General features: G+C 38.4%; 4 protein-coding genes across 4 annotated transcripts in view; all 4 read left to right on the forward strand.

The window, feature by feature from the left end:
- Nucleotides 1-10,455, forward strand: part of LOC100750178 (neuropeptide SIFamide receptor) — a 63,189-nt gene extending 52,734 nt beyond the window's left edge. The window contains exon 3 of the mRNA XM_003484753.4: nt 1,413-10,455. Within this exon, the coding sequence (XP_003484801.1) occupies nt 1,413-2,196 (784 nt within the window). The 3' untranslated portion in view covers nt 2,197-10,455. The remainder of the gene's footprint in view (nt 1-1,412) is intronic.
- Nucleotides 10,456-13,931: 3,476 nt separating this feature from the next.
- Nucleotides 13,932-18,764, forward strand: LOC112212658. The gene is made up of 8 exons (XM_033320491.1): nt 13,932-14,273; nt 14,450-14,796; nt 15,794-15,944; nt 16,333-16,474; nt 16,568-16,671; nt 17,016-17,300; nt 18,346-18,621; nt 18,696-18,764. The coding sequence occupies exons 1-8, from the start codon at nt 13,932-13,934 to the stop codon at nt 18,762-18,764; spliced, it is 1,716 nt and encodes a 571-aa protein (XP_033176382.1).
- Nucleotides 18,765-19,493: 729 nt separating this feature from the next.
- LOC100743578 (odorant receptor 30a-like) lies at nt 19,494-21,888 on the forward strand. Its single transcript, XM_003484782.3, has 6 exons — nt 19,494-19,942; nt 20,037-20,289; nt 20,447-20,550; nt 20,666-21,004; nt 21,283-21,558; nt 21,778-21,888. Exons 1-6 carry the CDS (start codon nt 19,688-19,690, stop codon nt 21,832-21,834), a joined length of 1,284 nt encoding a protein of 427 aa, XP_003484830.1. The 5' UTR covers nt 19,494-19,687; the 3' UTR covers nt 21,835-21,888.
- Nucleotides 21,889-22,767: 879 nt separating this feature from the next.
- LOC100743693 (odorant receptor 13a-like) lies at nt 22,768-25,604 on the forward strand. The gene is made up of 5 exons (XM_033320053.1): nt 22,768-23,201; nt 23,647-23,899; nt 24,083-24,618; nt 25,017-25,292; nt 25,434-25,604. Exons 1-5 carry the CDS (start codon nt 23,007-23,009, stop codon nt 25,500-25,502), a joined length of 1,329 nt encoding a protein of 442 aa, XP_033175944.1. The 5' UTR covers nt 22,768-23,006; the 3' UTR covers nt 25,503-25,604.
- Nucleotides 25,605-26,114: the final 510 nt, after the last annotated feature.

Below are 26,114 nucleotides of genomic sequence, written 5' to 3' on the forward strand. Positions count from 1 at the left end.
AAGTAACAATGCAGATGGGAACGCGGACAGGTAGATCGGTATCAGCTGGACGTTGATTTATAGAAGGACTCTTCAACGTGGACAACGACGAACGGTTGTGTTCGTTTAATCGAAGGACGCGACTGTTCGCCGAGCGAAGCTCTCCCATTAAAATCCGATACCGAGAAAATCGAAATCGTTCGTGTCGGAGTCTGTTGCGAAGCGACGACAGGCCATATTCGCTAATGGGCGTGCCTAGATCCTTGTTGGAAGGATTCGAGTTGGACAGGAACGTGTAAGGATGAGTCACGTACCGGTCAATTAACGGAGGCGAGGAAGAGACGTCTTTTCGACCCTCTTTGATCGTTCAACTGCTTCCTTTGCTGTGATAAGACACCGTTTACCGTATATTCGAGGGAAACTGGACTGGAGTTTGCCGACTTCGAGCGATAGAAAAAGAAAGATAATCGAAAGGTCGTAACGAGCTACTGTGTACGAGACATCTCGAGAAGGAAGTTGCTTGCTACAACGATGAAATTTCTAGGATGATATTCTCTATCGGATCTAGAGACTTCGAACGTGATTACTTAACAAATTCTTAAGAAACGATACCTTATCTAGGCAAGACTCGTTTCATAGACCGCGATACAGGAATGTTGAATTGCCATTGCGTCGCATAAAAGGCGCATTGCTATACATATCCATTCTTACGTAGCAGCCGTGCGCCCGTCCAAGCGTAACGAAACCGACTGTCTTTCGAAATCGCCGATAGAATATATCGAGATTTCCATAATGGAGGCATAAAAAATGAACGGTTACGTTTTCCGCAGCACGACTCTGTGTCTGCGTAGGTGTATCCCAGCGTTGTAAAATCTCGATTTCTTCGTGATCGATAAACAATGACAACGTTCGCTCGTGCTAGAACGTCGTTACGCGATCTCACGACCATCATAGGTTGGCCTTGGTCGCTAGCAGCTCGTTTTGGCACTTTCTTTGTGAGTATAATGGGTCTCCTTAGTTGAAAAACCTCGTTTATCGAACTTGTTCCAGGGATTTGGAAAATATGCTCGATTCGGTGTTAGAGGAGGTGACCGTTTCTCCGATCTAGCGCATTGTAAAATGTCTAAGGTTTTGATCGACCAAGTTTGAAAGTCGCTCGCGATATATCACGTCAACTAGATCGATTGAAACGTAGAAAATATGTTGATTTCTACGATTTATAAAATACGTAATTGTCAATTTAACTTGAAGCACGTCCTCTCGTACAACTCGAAACGTATCGATTATCGTTTCACATTCCGAATTAACAAAATTTTTAACGAAAATTTACAGAAACCGAGTTATCGTCAACCATAAATTCTCAACATCTTAAAATATATACGAGTACAAAAAAAATTTTGGACAATCGCTAACATCGATCTGTCTGCCTGCAGGTTCCTGGCGATCTGGTGGCCCCTGAAATGCCAAATAACAAAGAGGCGAGCTCGCATGATGATAGTCGTGATCTGGTTCATCGCCCTCACCACCACATCTCCATGGTTGCTCTTCTTCGATCTGGTGTCGATTTACGACGACGATCCAGACCTGAGGCTCTGCCTGGAAGTGTGGCCGCACCCCGAAGACGGCACCCTCTTCTTCCTCATCGGCAATCTAACATTATGCTACGTTCTTCCCACGATTTTGATCTCTCTTTGCTATATCCTGATTTGGATAAAAGTATGGCGAAGGCATATCCCCTCTGACACGAAGGACGCCCAGATGGAGAGGATACAGCAGAAATCGAAAGTAAAGGTGGTGAAGATGCTGGTCGTCGTAGTGATTTTGTTCGTGCTGTCGTGGCTGCCGCTCTACGTGATCTTCACGGTGATCAAGCTTGGCGGAGACGTTGCCGAAAGAGAGGACGAGATCCTGCCTATCGCCACGCCGATCGCTCAATGGCTTGGCGCCAGTAACTCCTGCATCAATCCCATCCTGTACGCTTTCTTCAACAAGAAATACCGTCGTGGTTTCATCGCGATCCTCAAGAGCGGACGCTGCTGTGGCAAGATCAGGTATTACGAAACGGTGGCCATGATGTCTTCGTCGACGAGCATGAGGAAATCTTCGTACTACGTGAACAACAACAATAACAACTCATCGACCAGGCGAACCTTCCATGGACCGCCGGTGCACCAGGAGAGCAACGTTTCGTACATATTCAACCACACCGGCGTCTAAATTAGTAAACACTTCGTAGGGATTCGATGTATTCCGAGGCTGGCTGCCCGGAACGGGCTTAACAGTGAGCCGGTCCGAGATTCTGGGTCACGCGTGATCGTCACGATTGTCACTCGGATCGGAAGTCGCCGATTACGGAGTCCCAACCATGGAAGCACGTTGCTAACCCGCGAAACCGATCGTCCGCTCATTTCTTCTGTTCCTTCGTTTTTGTACACATCTTTTGATTTTGATCGCGATCGTATGTAACGCGACGCGTTCCAGTTCCCTATTGTCGACGCGGAAACGACGGTTTCTCGAATCTGTCGTTTTCTATCGTCTCGCGCAACGTGCATCGTAATTTCATTGAAAACGAGCATGATCCGTAACACGAGCGTGTAACCACGCTGGTTTTACAAATAGATCTCCACGCGTCGTTGTTACGGATCCCTTCTTTGCCTCGAGGTATCCAGACTGGATGCGAGACATTCTTTCGGACTTACCTTGCGACGAAGAAACTGAGTAAAAAGATTCGACGAACGAGGACGTAGATCGCGTTGAGGTGCTCGCATACTTCCGAGGCTTTCTTCTGTTTTACGAGCACCTTTCTAGATTTTTAAGGTATTCACGAACAAAGGGACCGAGTTGTCTGCTTCGAGCGAAACAAGCGAAAAATGTGACGGCAACGAGTAGAGGGTCAGGACAGAATTAGCAACTCCATTTGTCTGAACCTTTCGAGAGACAAGAAAGACAAACGGTTTAACACGATGGAAACTGTACGTCGATTCGCCTCGCTATCTACGGTTTCTGGTTGAGATAGTAAAAGTTTGGGCAATAAGAGTTTAGTTGACTCGACTAGTCGCTGATTAAAATTTCGTTCCAATAAACGCGGTTCTACCGTAAAAGGTACGTGAATTCAATGCGTCATTGTACATCGTCACAAGACACGGTGTAAGTTGCTCGCGATACTCGCCAGCGTAATTAGCGTGTGAATACAATTAATAATTCCGAGAGAACGGCTGGCAGCGCGACACAGACCGTTTGCTATAACGATGCTTCTGGAACTGGTGGTCCATTCGTAATTGTACTTGTCGTCTGAACGAAGAAGGTCGCTAGCAAACTAAGAAACTGCGCGCACCGTTGACTCGTCTCGACGATTTACTCATAGGTCCTTAGGATAACGTAATACAGAAATTTATCCGTGCATTGCATGCTGCGATTTAAGTGACACTAATTGCATAACACCTAACGTTACCTTACACATTATTGGTATAGCATATACGTGAGTTATCGAGATAGAGATAAGAAGGGAAAACGAAAGAGAAAGTAAGCTAGAAGAAAAGCAGGAACAGAATGTAAAAGTGAAAGAGAGAGACAGAGAGAAAGAGAGGGAGAGAGTATTCGAGAATTTTTATTAAACACTACCTCCGTATGCGAGAACAGCAGATTACTACATTACTTGTACTTATTATTCGTAGCACGGTCGACTTCACAAATATAATACATATACACGTATATACATATATATATATATAAATATATATATACATATATATATTTTCTTATTGGAACGTTAGACGATCTAGTTGATATTTTTTTTCTTTTTATTTTTTGGAGACTTCTTACGGTGCCATACGTACACCGATAAATACACGTGCCGCGCATATCATCGTGCAGGAAGTGAAAAATATTTAAAAGAATCGGTTAACGCGTATCGACACACCGACCAGACAGCAAAGAAAGTGCGCACGATGGTTCTAGCGTTACATCGATCGAAACGATGGAACGATCAAACGATGAACAACGCTTTCGTCTTTGCCACATTGTCAAGTTGCCTGCCTCCTTCCGTCTCCTGTGATCCAATTCAACTCGTCGCTTATTCCACTCCCAAACCCAGTCGCACCTACTCGTTCCTCTGTGTGTCTACGCCGACCTAGAGAAAGGCGGAAGCGCCCGACTTTACAGTTTTGTCTCGAATTAATATCGACCGATTACGCGTGCGACGGATTAACGCGATCACTGGCGACAATAACGACCTTTTACGCTCCAGGAGGGCAGCTCCTGCCGCGAGTTAGTTCAGAGATCAAGCTACGTAAGTGGCAAATAGTTCAACATCATAGTGACATTTTTTGTTAAATTTCAATCATGATATATCGCGACTAAAATTGGTGAAAAGAGGATTTATCGATTTAGATGATCTTCCATGAGCATGTGTTCGTATTATTTTAGAGTTCGATCTCTCCAACCGTAACGTCGAAATATTATACAGGGCGTTGTAGTTGTTTCCTGCCAAACTTTGTCACTATATCGTATAAGTAGGAGAAGAAGAAAGCTGCTGAACGTACACACGTATGTATGTGTATACGTATGTACGTTCGAAGCTTTGTTAAAAAGTTGTAATGAAAATATAGAATATAAAGGAAAGGGTAACAGAAGTATCGCTAGATTTTAGTACTTCGTTTGAAAATGTTCATCGTTCCTGTCGATACACGACTGACTGATACAAGCTGTAAAAAAGTTAGATTTATTTCGATACTGTGTTTGATGATGGAGTTCATTTCGATTTTATTGCTACTCGGTAAATCGTTGATCCTTGCAATTAATACCACTTCGATATATCTTTCCTCAAAAGAGCAAAGTGACGTTCCCTTTCCTTTCTGTAGTTTTGTTATAACATTTTGCTATACGAAGCTTCGAACAACCCTACATTCGTACAACATTCATTTTCTTCTTTGTGCTCATAGAACATACTGACAAAGTTTAGCCTTGATAAAACAGCAACGCTTCGTGGTTTTCGCCTGTTTGTTTTCTAGCCACGTGTCGCTCTAACTCGTCAGCGAGGAACAACTTGTTGAAACACGTATAATTCGTCTTATAGTTGCTTAGTTTAAAGAGTCGTTATGAAATTGTAATTTTCCCGTTATCTATTCAAATTCCACGTTATTTCAACTACTTTCTGTACATTATTTTTGTTAAATTTATTATTGAAAAATGTCGCGCATTTCATCGCAATTCGCGCGACAGTCTGCGCTAAACTGAACTTGCGATCTTCTCAATTTCCACCAAATACAAAATTATTCATTTTCGATGTTTAAACACGAAATTCGTAATTTGATTATTTCGTGTATACTCCGTCGATAAAGAATTAGGACTATTAATATCCATGTTCCACAAACGTTTGTTCCCCTTTAACGAGTTGCAGCGACTCGTTGTTCTTCTACGAGACTCTTATCGGGCATTCACGTAGCGCACATCCTTTCCTCCATGTCAGAGGATATCTTCGTCGATCAGCTGTGGATCGTTTTCCTCCAGCGAAGAATCCGATACGCGCGATAACAGCGAGATGGAAATCGCTACGATCGACGAAAGGAAAGGACAAAGGAAATGGAAAAAAAGGCAACATGGGATTTCACGCGCGCTTTAACGCTACCGACGAGCATTATACCTCGATCCTTTGTAATACCGATGTAAGATGGTAACGTGTTAAAACGAAGAGCTGCGGGGTTTTATGATAGAGCAACTATTTTCGTAAGGTTTTTATACGTGGCGATGACAGGATCTAGATGTAACGAAAACGTATGCGAAATATAATTGTACAGACGGCTGTAAACGAGGAATACCTTATTCATATCTATCGTAGGCTCGTAACCGATGCGACGCCGACCGAGTCTTGCGTGACGTTTCTTAAAAAGTAACAAATATAAAACAGAGAAACCGTTAGAGATAAACGCGCGAAGGATAAGTGGCAAAAGCTAAGAAAAAAGTAATTGTAAAAATGAACGAGGAAGAAATATAGAAATAACAAAAGGACATACGAGTCGAGGAAGTAACTATAAATAATTGAGAAGCGACTGTATACTTACGTAAGCGCGGCTCTAAGCATCTTGTAAGTTAACAATCTACATATATCGTAAGAACATGATATTTATATAAATAGCATTTATGTATACGATGTACGCATATGTGTATATATACATATACATGTATACATTTATCGTACACGTGAAAACTAAACGTCTATCTGCTGCTGTCTTTATGTACATAATGTAACTTATCGTGTAATATTATTGTACATACATAAGTAACGTATATCATCGCTATAATGTTACTATATACACCGCCGTTACCTTCGTTCTTATTCGTTGCTCTCTAATCGGAGAGAGAAAATTCTTACTCGTCTCATCGAGAAATATCCTCATTGGAGAGCGAACGAGCTTGTTCACCGTTTTACCGTCTCGTGAGATACGTTTCGTGTACGCACAGTCAAAGAAAGACAGACAGACTTCTTGCTGTTCTAGAAAAGGAGTCTCTCTCTCTCTCTCTCTCTCTCTCTCTCTCTCCCTATCTCTCTATCTCTTTCTCTCTCTGTATCGTTGGATCCATTATTATTCGATTAATTGTCGATAAACGCTCTCGATCGTGTATATGTTCGTTTCGATTGTACATATATATTAACCGCTGTATTTCGAGCACCGCCCATGCGTTCACGGTGTTTCGAACTTACTCGAAAGATTCAGATTTTATTAATAAATGTTATTCCAACTATTTTGATATATTTGGAACGTCACGCGTAAATGACACTGTTAGTACTTATAAATACTATATTCGAACGTGTTCGGGTTCGTCTCGGATAGTACGCTGTACATTGTTGTTGGTATTTCCAAGTGTTTTCGTATTTTACGTACACAACTATTGATACTATTTTTTATAATAACGACGATCATAAACGGCTACGTCCTTAAAACGCGGAGGAGCGAAAACAGAGGAGAATGCGATCAATTGACTGTACGTATCGAGAAATCTGCATGACGCTCGACTGGTTGGGCAATCCCTCGAAAATAATTAGCGCATCGCGGTTTCTAAAACGGGTCCTATCTTCTATACGGAACGTGTGCAATTTCAGAAATTGCACGATATTTATTTTCGTACAGATATACAGTGTACTTCCAAAATTAGGCGATGAACTTTGAGAACATACGACGATCCACTGGATAAGAAATACGTTCCACGTTTGTAATTACAAGGAGGACGGAATTCTTTCGTAGACCGTGATTGCTCCTCATCTGTGGCGATATACCATGAAAATGTTAAGTGACACGACTGTAGCGCCTATAGCACGAATATTCCTGCAAAAGAAATTGAAGATTAATTTTACGATATCGTATAAAATAATTAGTAATTAAATTAATCGATATAGTTGAAAATGATTGATACGTAACACGATGTAGACACATGTTAAGATAAACGTATAATAGTCCTATGATTTTGTTGGAAGAGAACCTGATCTGTGTAATAAGTTTTCATATATCGCAATCAATTTTTTGAAATCGCATGTACCTCTTTTATATCATATCACATCTGTGTCCGTATATTCGCAATTGATTTATCTATGGATAAAACGATCAGAATTGTTTCAACATCTTATACTTGGACATACTTTAAGAATCATGTTGTTTTCAAACTTTCTACACTACCTTGGTTGGTACATTTACGCATATATTCTACGATAGGCTCTTCCCGTCTAATTAACGCTACACGGTTCGCAGACATTATAACTGAAAGAACGCGCGGAAGAACGAACGTGACGTGGAAGATACTTGGTCGATGATGCACGCGAGCTAATAACAAGATAGAAACGTTCGTTCGTTTGTAAAGTGGTGTCAATGAAAACGCTGTAAAACATGGAACTCTTCGACTACATGTAAATTCAGACTTTGATTTTGCACAAAGACCTCGTCTCGAGGAAAACATCTGTCGTAAACGCAACCTATGATCTCAAAGTTCGACCGCCTATTTTAGAATTCTTCTCGTCTACTACTTACGAAGTAAGAACCACGTAGAACTACGAAACTCGTAGCACCACGAGAAAAACGCTATAGCGTTCGTAACGATTAAGTCGATGTACTTGGACTGTTGGAGGTGTTGCCTAGCCAGTTTGATCGTCAGGCCCGTATCTCGCTGGTACGACAACGTACCCGACGATTTCGTTTGCAAACGAGGCTGAATCGACTCTCAAAAGTAACCTCCAGATCCGTTCCTATGCTATCGTTCACGGTGGGCGAATACACGCGTAAAACGGATAGAATTACCGAATGAAAGTTTTTCTGTTGCGCCATAACGTTCGACGAATCGCTTGATCCCAGGGCTGATTGTACATTTCGTGTCTTACGATTAGTTGCTTGGTTTGCATGGCGGATCGACGGTGATCGAGAAACCGCGGATAGATCGATAACTGGCGATAAAATAAATAAAATTTTAATCGCTATCGATTCACCGATATTAACGATGAATTACCGTGCGAGAGAGCCCGGGTGAAACTTTCGTTTATCACGACTACGCGATGCTGTTCTTGGCGAGTAAATTGGGCGAGTAACTAGAAACTAGAAACCATAACGAAATGTAATGATATAAAGCGATCGTGATCGAAGGGTGATTTATCGATCATATTGTTTTCCAAGCCTGTATAGCCTTTCACGTTTAACCGATAATCGGAAATATACTTGCATATCGATGGATTTGATTCTGACCCTAATAATAATAATAATCGCCGAGACTATGGGTCGCGTAAAATGATCAGAGAAACTTTTCTTTTCCTACATTTCCTTTTCTTCGCCTTTCTTTTAGAATTTCAACGCGATGGGGCCAAAAACATATGGTTTTTGAAAGGTTTCTAGATTTTCGAATGCGTGCAAATGTACGCACTTTGCGGAAAAATTCCAACACTTTGATAGAATCGAGTTACGACATATATAAAAGTAACGAAATCAGATATTTACAAAGGATGTATCGACGCAAAGTGTAAGAGCTTTTCCGCGAAATGTCGAAAACTTTCAAACGTGAACGATGGCCGCAGATATCTCGAGTCTCTATCGATTCATCGGATATTTTTCTACACGGGTTTGATTAGATTTTTCAAAAAAAAAAAAAAGTGCGTGACGTGTGTGTAAATAAACGGGAATTTTAGAGGAGTATTGTATTATATTATTATTACGATATTATTATTACATTATTTACTATCAATTTACATGAAACGTTTACACAGACTAAGGTAACAAAATATTTATCTATAAATTTACATCGAAGAAAAGACAAAAAAAGAAAAAATGTCGAAGTTGTAAAGAGTTTTGGAACGACAATGAATACATACAGGACAGCGAGCTCCGGCGTAAGCTAAGCTTTCGATTGTTTGTACAATCACCTCGATATGAAATATTTCTAATCCTTCAACTTGTAAAATAATTCCGATAATTCCAACATTTCTCTATGGAAAGAAAGCAAGCAAGCAGGAACAAAAAATAGCGACATACTTTATCAATGTATTCGTTTGTCTGAAAATACTTTCGGTTTTTCCTCCGTTCGCATCGTTACGAGTTGTAGAATATAAAACCACAACTTATCGAATCGCGATAGACGTAGAAAAAAGAGATTGGAATTGCGAACGATCGTCTCGAGAACGAATATTCAGAATTCGAGAATCGGATTCGAAACGTCTTCTCCCGATAGTTTTCTCGCCAACATCCTAGCGAGAAACGATCAAACGAAATTCCACTTAACGTACGATTAATAATTGCGCGATTATTTTTTTAAAACAGCCTCTCGTTAACGTAGGGGAAATGAAAATCGAGCTTTTACTGGGTAGATTATGCGCTGCCGTGTTACACCCGAATTTCATGAACAAAGTCGAATAATAGAACCTCTTGTTTTTCTATCGTTTCCTTCTCTCGTGTATATTTAACACGTGTATATTTAATAGAAGCGTAATACACCTAGCGAATATAGACGAAAAATCGCTTGCGAGAAAGTTTCCTCGAAAGATACGACGTTTAGATGAAATAATCGATAACTTATTGCAAAATAGCGATCGATTTACGCCACATCGTTGATAATGACGAAAAAAAAGAGATAAAAAAGGAGCGAAAAAAATGATAGAAATCCTTAATAATCGTTAATACGTTAAGTTTAAGAGCTGATTTCGGACAGCTTCTCTCGATCGGTTCGTAAAAGACGAAGAATGGTGGAATCTGCACATGGCAGTTACAAGCTCGCGTCACCTCCTTCGGAATCTTTACCATTATCGTTATTATGATTATTACCATCATTGTCGCTATCGTTATCGTTACCGTAAAAAGAGGAGATTATCATTGCTGTAATTGCCCTTCGATGAGCAGCTTTTTGACTTTGATAGGCGATTCTGGAATTTACTTGTTGGATAGAACGATTTATCCGTGCACCATGATAAACGTAGATCCTTCGGTTTAAGAGCGCAAACTTCACGAAGAAAAAAGAAAAACATAAATAAATAAATAAAATAAAAGAAGCCACTAACGTAGGCGAGAGAACAATCTTTCAGTTTCGTTTTATCGTTGCTTTGATGGGTACGCGTGTTATATGGATAAGCGGCATTATCCGAATAACGATGAAATAATAGAAACATACTAGGTAAGGAAATGTTTGCAAATGAAATTGATAAGTGTTTTAATATTGTATCGAAATGTGTGTGTATGTACCAAGTAAAAAAAGAAGACAAAAACAGAAAAAAGAAGACAAAAAACAGAAAAAAAGAAGAAAAAACGAAAAAGAAACGAGAAAAAGAGAAACACAGAGAAACGTTACCAATGTCGATGCCTGTTGCCCTGGCCCTTCTCCTAACTGCCCTCCTACCCCTCTGTCCCCGTTTTATTCGCTGTAACCGTATTACGATATTTAAAACACTGTGCGATTCAAAGCCCTCGATACGTAAAGATTTTGCGCGGGCTGAGTCTTCGTTTGTTGTACGTTTCGGTATAGCGTCCGGACATTGCCGCGGGACGACGATTCAGTGTCGATCGGCCTCTAGAACGTTTCATCCACCCTCTAAATAACGTATTCAGCGGTGGAAGTAGCAATAAAACTTTCGTTTGCTTCCCCTATTTCTAACCATCTCTCGATCTCTGGTTGTACAATTGAACAATTGAAAATAGAGGCGATCGCGACAGTGAGTCACGCCCCTCCCCCCGCCCCTCATAAAGATTAAATATAACGAGTTGCGAATAAGTATACGTATTTTCTCAATGAAAATGATAAAAGGATATGTAATAAAATACTTCCACTGTAAACTTGTCTTGTTCTTTGTGTCGCGATACCTATGATAATTTAATTAATTCGATTAATTTGAAACGCGAAAATACACGTACATTGTATGAAATTCCAGTGCACGATACAGCAGAGCCTGCCTTATTCGAACTAATAACGAGACAAAGTCTGGAATTTTCAGATAATCGAACGATCGCTTTTCTTCTGTGAAACTGCTATAAAATTGCAATTGTTCGAACAAAGATTCAGATTAATTTCCATAAACGTTTATGATCATGTTGATCATATCTATCGTCTCTATCATATTTGTTGCTAGGCCACATCATTTTTCAATCCCAGTGACTCTATAGAGTTGTATTCTTTTTGTACTTGGAACTATCGAATCGCTTTCTCGCACGCCAGAGCACCTCGGCGTGAGAAGGTACATCTTCGTGCTGACCTTCATTCGCTGTTTCCATTCGTATAAAATCGTCATTATTATCGTCGTTGTAGCAACGAATCCATTCCATTACATCGGTATTATTATTGTGCAAGCATCGCATCCTGGTATTCTACGCAATGTAGCGACAACCTCTTCGTCCTTCTCATCCATTTTCCTTTCTTGTCCATGTATTTGTTCAATTTCGTTCGACAAAAGTTTCCGCCATGCACTTTCCATTATGTTGCATTTTTAATACTGGACCAAGCGTTTAGCAACACGTCGCAACAATACCCACGAAAATCGTCGCGTTTTTTCGTTCCTTTAGACGGAACAAAGCGCATATTCAAACGCATTTGCATATTACAAAATGTACGTACCGATATATAAAATAGATAATAGTATACCTGTTAAAGTATGTCGCTGTAGAATTGATATTCATTTTGCAATGGAGAAGACGCTTTAACCGTGTTAACGCAATATCAATATCGCGGCAAATACACATCTTTCTACACCATGTCACGACTCTGCATTCGAAGACAACTACATGCATATATACAACTGCGCTGTTCCTCTAAACGACTATACGTCATATCGTAATTTTTGCTTCTGGCGATAAGGTGATCGATACGTGACAAACTACTAGGTGTACATTCGTTCCATGGTGTAACAACCACACGCACTTACCTTGTAGCATATGTGCATAATATATGATTCATATTTGTTTTATATTCGTCAATTGCATATTTGTTCCCCTTTCTCTTTTACGTACGAAGGTAAGACACGTATCCATCAGAAAATGTCGCATATCCAGATAGATCAAAGTGATTGTCTTCAAGTACTAGTTACCGCGTGACTTAAGAATCGAAAAAATAGAAATTGACAAGGAACTATTGCTATGCCAGCTGAACGATACACAGACATGTCCATCAAAATGTCAGAATTTCTGCTAAAAATCACAGGTCTCTCGAGAACGACGAACAGCGCCGAAGAGACCAGAAGGAAATTGACGATAGTCTATACCATCGTTGCACTCGTTTATGGAGTGTACGTGAACGTAGTGGATATTTCTCACAGTATGGATAATTTAGACGTGAGTCTAAAAAACATTCTGCTCTTTCTATAGGAATTTTATGGTTATTAAATTGTGCATGTGTAGTTACCTGTACAGTGTGTTTGTAAACAATACAATACATTTGCGGAATTCGATATACGTATGTACAATAGTTGGACAGCTTTGGAACGTTCTTTCCTTGTATTTTGAAGGGTTTGAGAAGCGTTTGCCCAATCGCTTGTCCAGTTATATCAAATATTCCTGCCACTTAAACTTACTACCTGTAAAAATATTATTATATTGTGAAACTGTTCTTTTGGAAATGTTACAAATAATTTTTTCAGCACTGTATCTTTTTGGCTTCTAACACATTGAACATAGTATTGGCAATGTTCAAACTTTCGGTAATAAACTTTTATAAAACAGAATTCTCGGATATGATCGTGTATGCGCAAAAGCATTTCTGGCATTTCAATTATGACAACAATGACAAGATACTTTTCGAGGAGTGCGGAAGATTTTGCAAACTGTGGACGGTATTTCTATTCTTTGTTACACAAACCGCCTTGTCTTTCTATGCAATAACGCCGATCTCCGGTAAGTTGATCCAGTAATGAAGAGACTAAAGAAATCTTTTTTTACACAAAAAACATAATTTTTCAAATAATGGAACGAGGCACCTATATTTTAAAATACGTAGTAAAAAACTGATCCAAATTATGGAAATTGAGGAAGCCAATTTAAAAATCGGCCTGAGAAATAACCCTTGCAATTGGATAGAAACCTAAATTCATTCTACTCAAGTCTGACTTCGAAACAAACATTTGTAAAAATCAGGATAATCCTATAAAATTCATATTTCACTGTATTTTAGCGAATATTGGAAACAATAATTCAGAGAGGTTGCTTCCATTCAAAATGTGGGTCAATCTGCCGCTAACTGTGTCACCTTATTACGAAATAATGTTTGCTCTCGAGGTATACCAAATATTCAATATGTATATTTCAAGATGTCGATCATTTCCTGACTCTCTAAACTTCGAGACGTTTAAGCTTTCGATAACTATGCCTTTTATTGTCAGAATAACTTTTCATTTTATGAAAAAAAAGATGACTCGTGTAACAATTGCTTGCTACACGGTCGCCGGTTGAAAAACTCTTGAAAACAGTATGAGGTAGCATATATCGTAATAATTTGTCATCGATGACTCTATGATTAATTGCTATTTACATACACAGTTACTGGCCGTACAACAAATTGGCGCGAGCTATATATGCCCCGACAACTTCTTATGCGTGCTAAATCTACACGTGGTCTACCAATTTCGTATGCTGCAGAACACGTTAGTGAATCTATGGTCGAACATCGACGAGCGAACAGATATCGTCGAGTACTCGAACGAATGCTACGTAATGTTGAAAAAATGCATCCGAAAACATCAATCGTTGATCGAATTCAGCGCTAAACTCGACGACATTTACACACTGCCGATCCTCAGCCACATGGTTATCTTTAGCGTGCTGATGTGTTTCGACACGTACGAGGTCATTCTGGTACGTGTGAGCGATTTAAAACGAATTATCTAAAAAGCTATCGTGGATACGCCATATTTCTCAAATTAACAATTTAATAAAATTAGACAAGAACGTTTTACTATTATTCGGCACCTACCAGATGAAAAATAAAAGCTATATTGCTTACGGTGGTCATTTAAAAAATTTGTACGTAGGCGGACGTATCTCCCGGGACACGACTCATTTTCTTCTTCCACATGATCGGCAGTTTTACCCACATCATTTTTTTCACGTATATCTGCAATGGTTTAGTAGAGGAAAGCACGAATATTAGCACGGCATCGTATTCAGGATGGTGGATGATTCTTCCAATGACCGAAACAGGCAGGAAGATACGGAAGGATACGAGGATAATGATCATGAAATCGATGCGACCGTGTTATCTGTCCGCCGGAGGATTCTTTCCCGTCACTTTGGAAACATCTACCGCGGTATGCAGCAATTTCTTTCTTTTAATTCCATTTACTCTAAAAATACCACATCTTGCAATCCGGTACGATATGTAACCGTTTTTTGTCCTTAAATAAGCAAAATTTGAATATAAATCACGTATGTGGTATCTTGGAAATTACGTGCCGTAAATTTTACTTACGATACTGTACGCGTCATATTTTTGCATTTCTGCCTATTACGTACACGTTTTTACATATCTGTAATTATAGTGGAATACGTATGTACATGGAAAATTGTGAAACACCTTGATAAAATTTCTTGTTACAGCTTATAAGCTCGACGATGTCATACTTCACTCTCATGAGAGAATCGTCTATAAAAGCAGCAGCGGAATAGTTATATAAATGCACGGACTTGCACAATAGAAATATACAATGCAAATATACAATGCAAATAAATCTCAGTATTTATATCTACATAACTACAAGAATAAAATTGAATTAAAATTGAATTATTGAATGATATCACAGAACGAACAATTTCCTTGTCTTCGCGTTAAAAATGAATAGGATTCTTTCATGCGTCGTAACTTTCCTTGCATTCGAAAAATTAACGAAAGATTTTCGGAATAAACTCACTCACAAACTTTATCCCCTCGAAATCCTCTGCAGCTACTTGATTTACGATATTACGTTGAACAATCGTAATAGTTCCATCGAGTCAGAAGACAAAGCACTCATCCATCGCTTAAATCGAGTGAAATCAGTGGCAGACCATCTTATGTACGATCACAATCGTTCCTCGTTCTTTCTATCGTCACTTGTTCCATTCAAACTCCCTCGAATCGTGAATAATGCATCTTCGATTACGTTGCAACGCCTACACTTCACACGAGAACAGGACACGTTACAGGCAGCTACGCGAATTGTTGATTGGCATACACGCAAATCGTCAGAGTGTCGTCACGATTAAAGACCCTGCGTCTAACATCTCGTTAAAGATCGATCGGCTATAGTTGACGCGATACTACATCGCCCTTCCTTCGATTATTCGACGTTCACCGTGCGAATGATGCAGAATAACGACATTTCGATAATTTGGGCAAGTTTTCTAATGAAAATCGTAGGTCTGTGGCTAGCGGCGAATCGAAATGAACAACGTCGCAGAGATTTCGCGCTTATCTACACGGTCGGAGCGCTTTTCATCAGTATATGTATCGCGATCAGAGATATCTATCATACTTGGGGAAATTTTAGCGTAAGTGCGCAACGGTTTCGCTTTGATCGATTCCTCTATTATTCTTTATCTTTCTGTGCTCCTATTACGTTAGGAAGAAAATATCGTATCGAACTAATTTATAATTTTTCTAAGTTTAAATTTATAAGTTTTCTAATTCTAAGTTAGTAAGGAACTTTTAAACGTAGTCTCGTTTACCTGATAATGCTAATTGAAATCGAAAGAGTACTTGAAGAAGAACGAACAATCTACAAACGTGTTTCGTACCATTCTCACATGTACATATCTATAATTTCAGGATAGCGTTTTTATCTGTTGCAATATTTTATACGTGACGATCGTTTTCCTAAAGATCGGCGTAATATACAAGCACAAAATAAAGTTCTTTAATTTAATTACGTTCACACAGAAAAATTTCTGGCGTCCGTATTACGATCCACAAGAAATACTAATTGTAGCTGATTGCAAACGAATATGCAACATTTTCATTATTCTTATGATCTTTTGTACCCAAGGCACTTGTGCCGGTTACATGGTAACACCGCTTATAGGTACGTAAAAGAGCATATCTTTGCATCCACTGCTTATTTATATACACAATTACGTTACATATATTATTACGTAAATATTTTTTTACTGTTCAGCAAATATAGGAAGAAACGAATCTGACAGAATACTACCGTTCAATTTGTGGGTCGACTTTCCTGTAGGAACGTCCCCTTACTTTGAAATACTATTTACTATACAGGTACAGATATCTCCGCTAATTCGTATCTCCTCCTAATTTTTTAAAAGATCGTATTTCATTCTAATAACGATTTCGTAATCGTATTTCTAATCGATCGCTTATCGACTCGACAATAATAAAAATATATCCTGTTTAACACCTTAACCTACGATTTACGTTTGGGCCGAAAACGTAAACAAGCTATTATATATTATATTATATATTATATTTGGCCCGATCATCGTACTACGGACTATGCCCGTAATATTTACGTTTGGTCCGATCATCGTACTACGGGCTATGCCCGTACTTGTAAGTTAAGGGGTTAAAATATAATTCGATGAAACCGATTTTTATTTATGCAGATACTCTGTGTGTACCATGTCGGTGTGTGTTACATTTGCTTCGACAATTTGTTATGCATCGTTAATCTTCACGTGGCCAGCCAATTTCGCATATTACAGCATAGGCTGAGAAGCATAGATAACGCGACGGAGAATCAGATAGAAGAATACGAATCGGATGCAAGATTATCGTATTATACAAATATGTGTTGCACAAAGTTGAGAAATTGCGTACAACAGCATCAAATGCTTATCGAATATTGCAAAAAGTTGGAAAATATCTTTACGTTGATCGTGCTTGCCCAGGTAATGTTTCTTGCCATGGTAATATGCCTCGTGGGATTTCAACTACTCCTGGTGAGTTATTTTTTTGAGATATTTTATCGAGCGAGATATTTTAAGAAGTCGCCTCGTTACAAGTTATTCCAGTTACTTACGTCCAAAGTTATCTTTCTACGTCGTTATTAGGAAACGTTTCGCGTTAAAAAATATACGTAGTAACCGTAAACACGGAAGAGCAACGACGTGCCGGAACTCAAAATCAGTCGATTTTTGTCGATTATTGTGCCATTACCGTTCGCTAATATCTCTATTCCACGATCGATCCTCTCTGCTTTTCGTTCTGGAGAGGCTTTACGCTCGTTGTCAGCTAATCCTGATTTACCTTTATCCTGCTTTGACATTCGCCTTTGAATTTTCATTTTCTTCTTAACGTTTCGTTTTCTTCTTTTACTTTCCTTTTCTTTTTTCAATCTCGTATGTGTATATTGTCCCGAATCGCATTCCCCATTTTTTCGCTCGACACAGCCACGCGATTTTCGATCGCTCGCCTTTCCATCTCGGCCGAGCTTCCACAGCGAGAGACCGAAACCGCGACTCTTTGGGCCGAATGTATGCAGCGAATGCAACATATAACTATAACTGTAATATAACTGTAACAATGATTGTCTTATATTATTTGGTATGTGTACGTGTTGCAGCCTTGCGTACGTAGTTCTTATCTGTAAGTTTTACGAAATCCTTTGGACTTTGTAGCCGGATACGTTAACTATACATTTACCACTCCACCGTTATCCGCTAACATCCACGATCCTCTCATTTGAATTCGAAGATTCCGATCCCGCGTGTATAGAAAATCAGTAGAGTCAAATGTATATTGTCGAAAAAATGGAGAAAATTTTTTCTTCTTTTTAATTTATTTCGATCAATCAGAATTATTTAATCGATTTCTGTAGAGAACTCCATCTGTATTATTGAAATTTCCAATACACCTGCATTTTAAATTTGCAAAACAAAATGTTTTCCAAAACCATTTTATTAGTTTTATATCGATTATATCGTGTTCCCATAGGTGGACACACCTACCTCAAAAAAGGCCAGTTTGGTATTGAATTTGTGTGGCGTTCTGTGTCAACTGTTAATGTTCACGTATAGTTGCGATGATTTGATGCGGCAAAGTGTCAATGTCGGCAATGCTTCATTCTCAGGACCATGGCCAATCCTTCCAATGAACGAAGCTGGTGCCACTGTGCGAAAAGATTTGCTAATTATTATCATGCGATCGCACAAGATTTGCTGTATAACAGCTGGAAAATTTTTTCCTGTTTCGCTGCAGACGTTTACCGGGGTAATCGAATTCGTTGTATCTCCGTTACGATTTTTCTATATAATCGTTGAATTGTAATTATTCACTCGTTACAGGTTCTCAGTACGGCAATGTCATATTTCACTCTGCTAAGGAATACATCTCTGGATGCAACAAATTCATAACTTGTACATTTGTCGTTAATAGCAAAAATATAAATTACAGGGCTCGTTCGATTCGAAGGTGCCAAACGGCACCGTTGCTTGGTGTTTAAATAAAAAGGGATAATACACTGTTCCCAAGATTCTATTTCTCCACGAGTCTTTGCACATGTAATTGATCGTGAAATGGCAAGACTGATTTACACGTAGTGCTATATATTGTATCGGGTTTGTTATTTTCTAAACGTATCTTTACTACGAGTAAGTTTGATACATTTAATATTACTATAACATCGCAATAAATGTTTCTCGAATACCATGTCATCCATTTTATGATTACTCTTTAAACACGTTATTTTGATTTTAAATCAAAGCGTACCGTCTCTTTCTTCCTCGTATGTATTACGAATTTTATAAGTGAAACGTGGAAATAGCTTGAATATTTTTAAGTATCCTTTCGTCTATATCTAAAACGATCTAAGGCATTGTCTACATTTAAGAAATAGTTAAACCAATAGCTGTGATTTTTCTACCGAGCGCACGACGGCTATCAAAAAGCGAAAAGAGTTGCTTTTACTAGGAGGACTTATATATTAATATAAAAACGTACAATAGCTTACATAACCATCAGCTGTGTGGTATCGTTGATCGTGACTCTTTGTTGTAAAAAAGTTGGAAAGCTTATCGTCGATCGCAGCAGCCCTAGACTCCGTCGCCACGTGACGTGCAAGACGCCAACGCTCGATGCACAATGCAGCGTCTACTCCCTTTTTACCTAACAGCCGATCACAGGTCTGTCTCTCTTTAATTATACATACACGTTGCACGTGTCGACCTACTCCGTACCCCTTGAATAATCACGATATCTTTTCACGCCACGAAATGAAAATAAGAAGGAAAGAATAGGTACTTGTCCGTCAGTGTCAAGAAGAAGAATAGGAGACAAGATGGATAAAGATTCAGAAAAGACAAAAGTTAGTCCTACGCCGGCTTGTTTGAAGCGAGAGAACGAAGCGTCGTACACCAAAGATTTTGCTTTGCTGATGACGGGTTTTTTAATGAAAATCGTCGGTCTCTGGCTAACAAAGAACAAGGAAGAAGAACGTACACGTCAGTTAACTTTGATGTACACCGTAGTCGCGATCCTGTTCGGTGTGTGGGTGCAGTTCAGGGACTTTTACTACTCGTGGCCGAACTTTGGCGTGAGTATATAAATATTCTTTTTACCAGTAACGACCTTTTTTGCGCTTCTTAAATTCTTCAAGCGTTTCCGTTTCTACGATTTTTTAATCGCAGGATTGTGCTTACACGGCTTGCAATATTTTATGCCTTATTATGGTATTGCTAAAATTATCCGTCGTATTTATACACAAGAAAGAATTCATCGAGCTGCTTGTGTACACGCACAAGAATTTTTGGCACACGAATTACAGTTACAACGAGCTATTGTTGTTGCAAAACTGTAGAAAGATTTCCATCGTGTGTATCTCTTTGATCAATGTTTGTGCTCAAGGCACGGTTTTCGGCTACGTGCTAACGCCTATCGTAGGTACGTGTATCGATTCAAGTGGCAGTATCGATGTATTTCCTGTTTATGAAAAGTGCCAAACTCTACGCCAAAATCTCTTTGTTTCATAAATATCAAAGGTATATAAACGATAAAGCACCGTCCCTTTGAAGTATAGAATTGTACGTTTATATTTTAGAAAACATTGGAAGAAACTATTCGGATAGAGTTCTGCCATTTAGAATGTGGCTCGATCTACCATTGACTGTGACACCATACTATGAAATACTATTCGTGCTTCAGGTACATACATAAACACGCGTTTTACTTGCTCGTCTATTTGCTCGACTCGTGAAAAATATCGCTTTCCGTGGAGCAAAACATTGTACGACACAACGTAACTCTTATGTTTATACAGGTTCTCTCTTTGTACCACGTTGGTATATGTTACATTTGTTTCGACAATCTTTTATGTCTGATAAATCTGCACGCGGCCACTCAATTTCGTATATTACAATACAGGTTGTTGTACTTGGGTGAAACGATTGAAAAGCAACCGAACGAGTACGCTATCAAAGAGACCTTGCCATCAAATTACTTGAAAAATTATCACACGGTATTTAAATGTTGCGTTAGAGAACATCAAGATCGAATTAATTATTGTCAGAGACTAAACAATATATTTACGTACATCGTTCTTGGACACATAGTTGTCTTTAGCCTTTTACTGTGTCTGGTTGGTTTCCAGGTGCTTATGGTAAGTACTTTCCATTATGATAAAAAACGTAAATAATCACCCATTCCTAGCTTTCCAAAGCAGTAGTTTATGCTTCCTTTTTCGCGTCGTGTACGAAACATTATAGTTATCCTATCCTGTTCCGTAGTCATATTAGCAAACATGGACTACTCTCCCTAAAACAGCCGTTTTATTCTCCGTTTACATTCCAAATTTTTGTTATTATTATTCTACGCTTGCCACTACCGTTTCGTTATAATCTTTAAATCGTTCGGTTACATTCGTTAATGTGCATGCAGGCAAATTCACCTCCTACACGGCGACTGATTTTCGTATTCCACATAGTGGGCAGTTCCAGCCAGTTATTGCTGTTCACGTACAGTTGCGATACTCTGATACGAGAAAGCACGAATATTGGCACTGCTGTTTATTCTGGCCCCTGGACCCATCTAACGATGGACAAAATTGGGAAATTACTACGAAAAGATTTGACAATGATCATCCTGAGATCGAGTAAGCCTTGCTGCTTAACTGCCAGCGGGTTCTTTCCTGTCTCTCTGGAAACTTGTACCAAGGTTCTTATTATTATTATTCTTACAATGCATTCGGTTATAATTTATTCGTTTATTCATTTCGTTCCGTTTCATGGAGCTGTTTTCTTAAAATTACCAAAAAGTAAAGAATATAGAAAAAAGCGATACGTTATTTTATGAAACATCCAAACATATTCTTACAAAAAGTCGCAATTTCTTTATGAAATATGAAAATATAATAAATAAATGTTCCTCTTACAGGTGCTGAGTACCGCGATGTCATACTTCACTTTAATGAGACAATCTTTCACTAATTAAAATTATAAACGTAGGACGTCCAATGCGATAATAGATGACAGATCAAAGATAGTATAATATTGGTATTTGTTGAACAAATACTAAATTTATACAAGAATAAAGATGACTCTCTTACAAGGCAGGCGACATCGAATTGCTAGTGTTAAATTATTTGCTCGACTTTATACGAAGAGAATATCCGATTCCAATCCTAACAATAAAAGTTTCACTTCCCAGTATAATCCCTATCTATAATTACCATAGTTATATCAGATTTTATTAGGAACGTTTAAAATCATCACACGCCTAAACTGTTTATTCGTTTTTCGCAGTTTTCAGCTTCGTGGTGTCATAGTACTTTACATTGTTGAGATACCAGTCGAACGGTGATTTAAATATAACTGAAATTTCGAATAAAGCAAGGAATTTCAAAAACATAGCTTCATACAAAGTCATACGTTTGAATGTTATTGACAGTATAAAAAAGACTCCTTTATCCAGAAGAAACCCAAATACGTAGACAACAATATTCTATTGCGTACTACAAACAACTGACATTACACACAGACGTAAGAGAACAAATGTTGCCGAAATTTCTTTATTCGTTTCATAGCTAGAATATCACCGAATCTGCACAACACCCTTCACAAATCATAGAAACAAGATAAAAAAAAAGACATTTATCATCTTCGTCACTTTAACGCGCCGCCGCTGCATCAAGCGATCTACGTTTTTTCCTCGTAGATTCTATCAAAGGAAATTGTAGACAACTTTCTTAAGTCGTATGCCTAATTTAGCAAGATAAATTTTCCTTTGGCAAAACGAAACAGCTGTCGAACAGCACTTCGATTTCACAGAGGGTCTCGTAACCCCGGAATAATGTATAACTCGATCGATCCCATCTACTCGTTGTTCATTCGGTACAAATAATAGTAATCCTGGGCTATCGTGATCGAACGTTCGCTCCTTACTTTTCTTTCGTTCTTTCTCGTCATTTCTTTTCCGAAACATCAAATAACGGTGCACCAATGATAATAATAATAAGGTAGACACAAAGTACGATATCGGTGAATGAAAGGATGCCAATACATCAAAGCAACTGATCGTCTCTAATACGTTGCAATAATCGACATAGATCGTGTACAAGTGTACCAGTTCAATGTCCTAACATACTAGAATATTAGCAGTACGATATGAGTTTTCTGAAGAGCCACGACATATCTATCAGCTTGACGTCGACATTTATGAAGCTCATTGGAATATGGACGTCGAAAAACCAAATGGAACGACGCGTCAGACTTATTACGCTGATTTACGCGTTCTCCATTATTCTCTTTGCTCTATGGATAGAGATTACGGATACTTACTATTCGTTCGATGATTTAAGTGTAAGTATTCGAACAATTATCTTTACCGACATATTTGAAGGGAGATAAATCGCGATGAACGATACAGTTGTGGACTAAATTTCTGTAATAGTCCAGTTTCATTTCAAGTTACAGAAGCTAATAAGTCAAAATGCAAAACAAAATTTATTGATTATTTCTGGAATAAAACGCAAGACATTGTGATAAAAAGAACTATACAATTTACAATTTGATAACACAGTTATAAAACTTGTAGCATAATTTGGTTGTCATTTAACACAATTACAATGTACTAGATTTCTTGAAACAACTTATTTTTCCCATAAAACGGTTGTTTTCTCATAAATTGGTAATATCGTGGCTTGTGCTCTGTTTTCTCGTTTGTAATACCTAAATTGAATAACGCACAAGTGAAATAGAATCCATCCGCAGTTCTACATTTTGGTTACATTTTCTCTGCTTACAGACCCGCATTTACAACGTGTGCAACATTTTGGCGGTCCTAATGCCTCTTCTGAAGATGACAGTATTGCTTGCGCATAAACAAGAATTTTTTCATTTAATCGTATATACGCAACGAAGATTTTGGCACGAGAATTACGATGAGGACGAGAAAAAGATTTATATGGACTGCAAACGCAAATGTACCGTCTTTGTTTGTTTCGTAATATTCACCACCAAAGCGACCCTTATTTGTTACGCCCTTAGTCCAATTCTTGGTAAGTCATTTAATCTTAAATTGGAATTTTTATTCTTTCATTTCTTATCCAAAAGTGCACAAAAATATCTAAGTATAATCAATGGCAGATTCAAAAAGCTAACTAAACCATTTTTGAACTTAAATACTGTATATTTTCTACTGAATATTTACAAAGAATTATACCATTCTGTATCTATACCAGAAAATATTGGAAGGAACGAATCGGATAGGGAGCTTCCATTTAATATGTGGATTGACTTGCCACTGACAGCGACACCATACTATGAAATAACACTTCTGTTGCAGGTACTGAATTATTTCCTTTCCATAATACTCAACGTATATAATACCGTTAAATTTAATACCAGTAACAAAACAATGGAAATCTTTATACATTCACAGCTCATGGCATTGTATTATGTTGGAGTCGGCTATTTCTGTTTCGACAATCTATTATGCGTCATGAGTCTACACTTAGCTACTCAATTTCAAATACTGCAATATAAAATGTCCCGCATGACCGATTTAACGAATAAAGAGAAGGGAGAAACAAATCCACAATTGTTCTCAGGATCATCGGCAAATAAATGTTACACCGCCTTTAAGAAATATATTCAACAACATCAAGCTCTCATAGCTTATTGTCGCAAACTGGAATCGGTATTTAATTTGCCTGTTTTGGTGCAAGTGCTGGCGTTCAGTTTGGTAATGTGTCTCGATGGGTACCAGATACTTATGGTGAGTGTAACGCATTCATATCAATTATTCATTTTTACATTCCTACATCTCAGAGAGTGTCACGAACTCTGTATGCACAAAGTACAAAAATGTACATACGTACGTAATACATAGCATATACGAAAATATACAAACTAATCAGACTACGGCACTCTCTATAACATTTAGTTGATGGAATAACTGTTTACCTAAAGTACCCTAGTTCCGTCTTTTTAATTTTATTCGTGGAAATATCGAATATCTGCGGTCTAGAATAGACCATATATTGTACTTACTATGACGATCGTGGCAAATCACACGTCGTCTGTAAAAAGTGTCTATATCGAACATTTAAAAATTATGAGCACTGTTCATACTTCAGACAAGCTTTTACGCGCTAATAACGCATCTTTTCGCAGCCAGGGGCACCTACCAGAACACGTTTCATCTTCAGCTTCCAATTAATAGCCTGTCTATGCCAATTACTGATGTTCACCTACAGCTGTGACTGCATCATGCAAGAAAGCACGAGCGTAGCTTTGGCAGTGTATAAAGGACCTTGGTCATTTTTGCCTGCAACCGAAAGCGGTATGATGATGCGAAAAGACTTGATACTCGTTACTATAAGATCTGGCGTACCTTGTTGCATAACAGGCTATGGATTCTTCGTCGTGTCTCTAGAGACATACACTCGGGTAATTGAAATGTCGTGGCATTTGTCGGAATTGCAGCGATTGATAAATTTGACTGCGTAAAACTGTACAGTGTACGAAAATGTAAAAAAGTACAAAAAATACACGTCGGATATCTGTTGCTTATACGTATTATTGTTACAGGTTTTAAGTACTGCGGTATCATATTTCACACTGTTAAGACAAACTACACAGGAGACCCTCAATTCGTAATATATATATTTCAATTGCAAGTATACAGAATGACTAGTAACAGATGATAAAGTATGTAAGGGGTGCTGTTGCAAAGTGAAATAAAACTACAATGAAAAATAATGAAAATTGCATTTGAAATTGGATTCGTTATACGTTGACGCTTAAAAGTCGAGTTACACTCATATTGAATCATCAAAATAATCCATATTCATAAATCCATTCGGTCGCATATTGCCGCTCGGTGTTCTTCTACAACACGAACACGCGAACAAGTGTGTATAAATTTCTTATTATTTTTATAAGAACCACTATTCGGTACTTTCAATTGGAACTTTCACATCCACTACTTGCCTTCGTATCCTTCTACCAACCGTCTTGTCAAATAATCCAGCTATAGTATATTTTTTCGAGAGTTAAAGGTGGTTTAAAGCATTGCATCGGTAGAGTAGAAAATAATGACAGTGTAATACGCACAAATTTCTGTCAATAATGTAAGAGAAATTGATCAGCGAACAAATGCGTAATTGACGAATACATCTTTTATGTGTCTTTCCGTCTATGCCAAAGGGTAGCAATCAACCTTTTCCTTTTTGCGCCCTTCGTACCAGAATGGTGTTACGAATAGCAATA

The sequence above is a fragment of the Bombus impatiens genome, unplaced genomic scaffold (genome assembly GCF_000188095.3).
Source record: "Bombus impatiens unplaced genomic scaffold, BIMP_2.2 scf_0020, whole genome shotgun sequence".
Taxonomy (NCBI): Eukaryota; Metazoa; Arthropoda; class Insecta; order Hymenoptera; family Apidae; genus Bombus; species Bombus impatiens.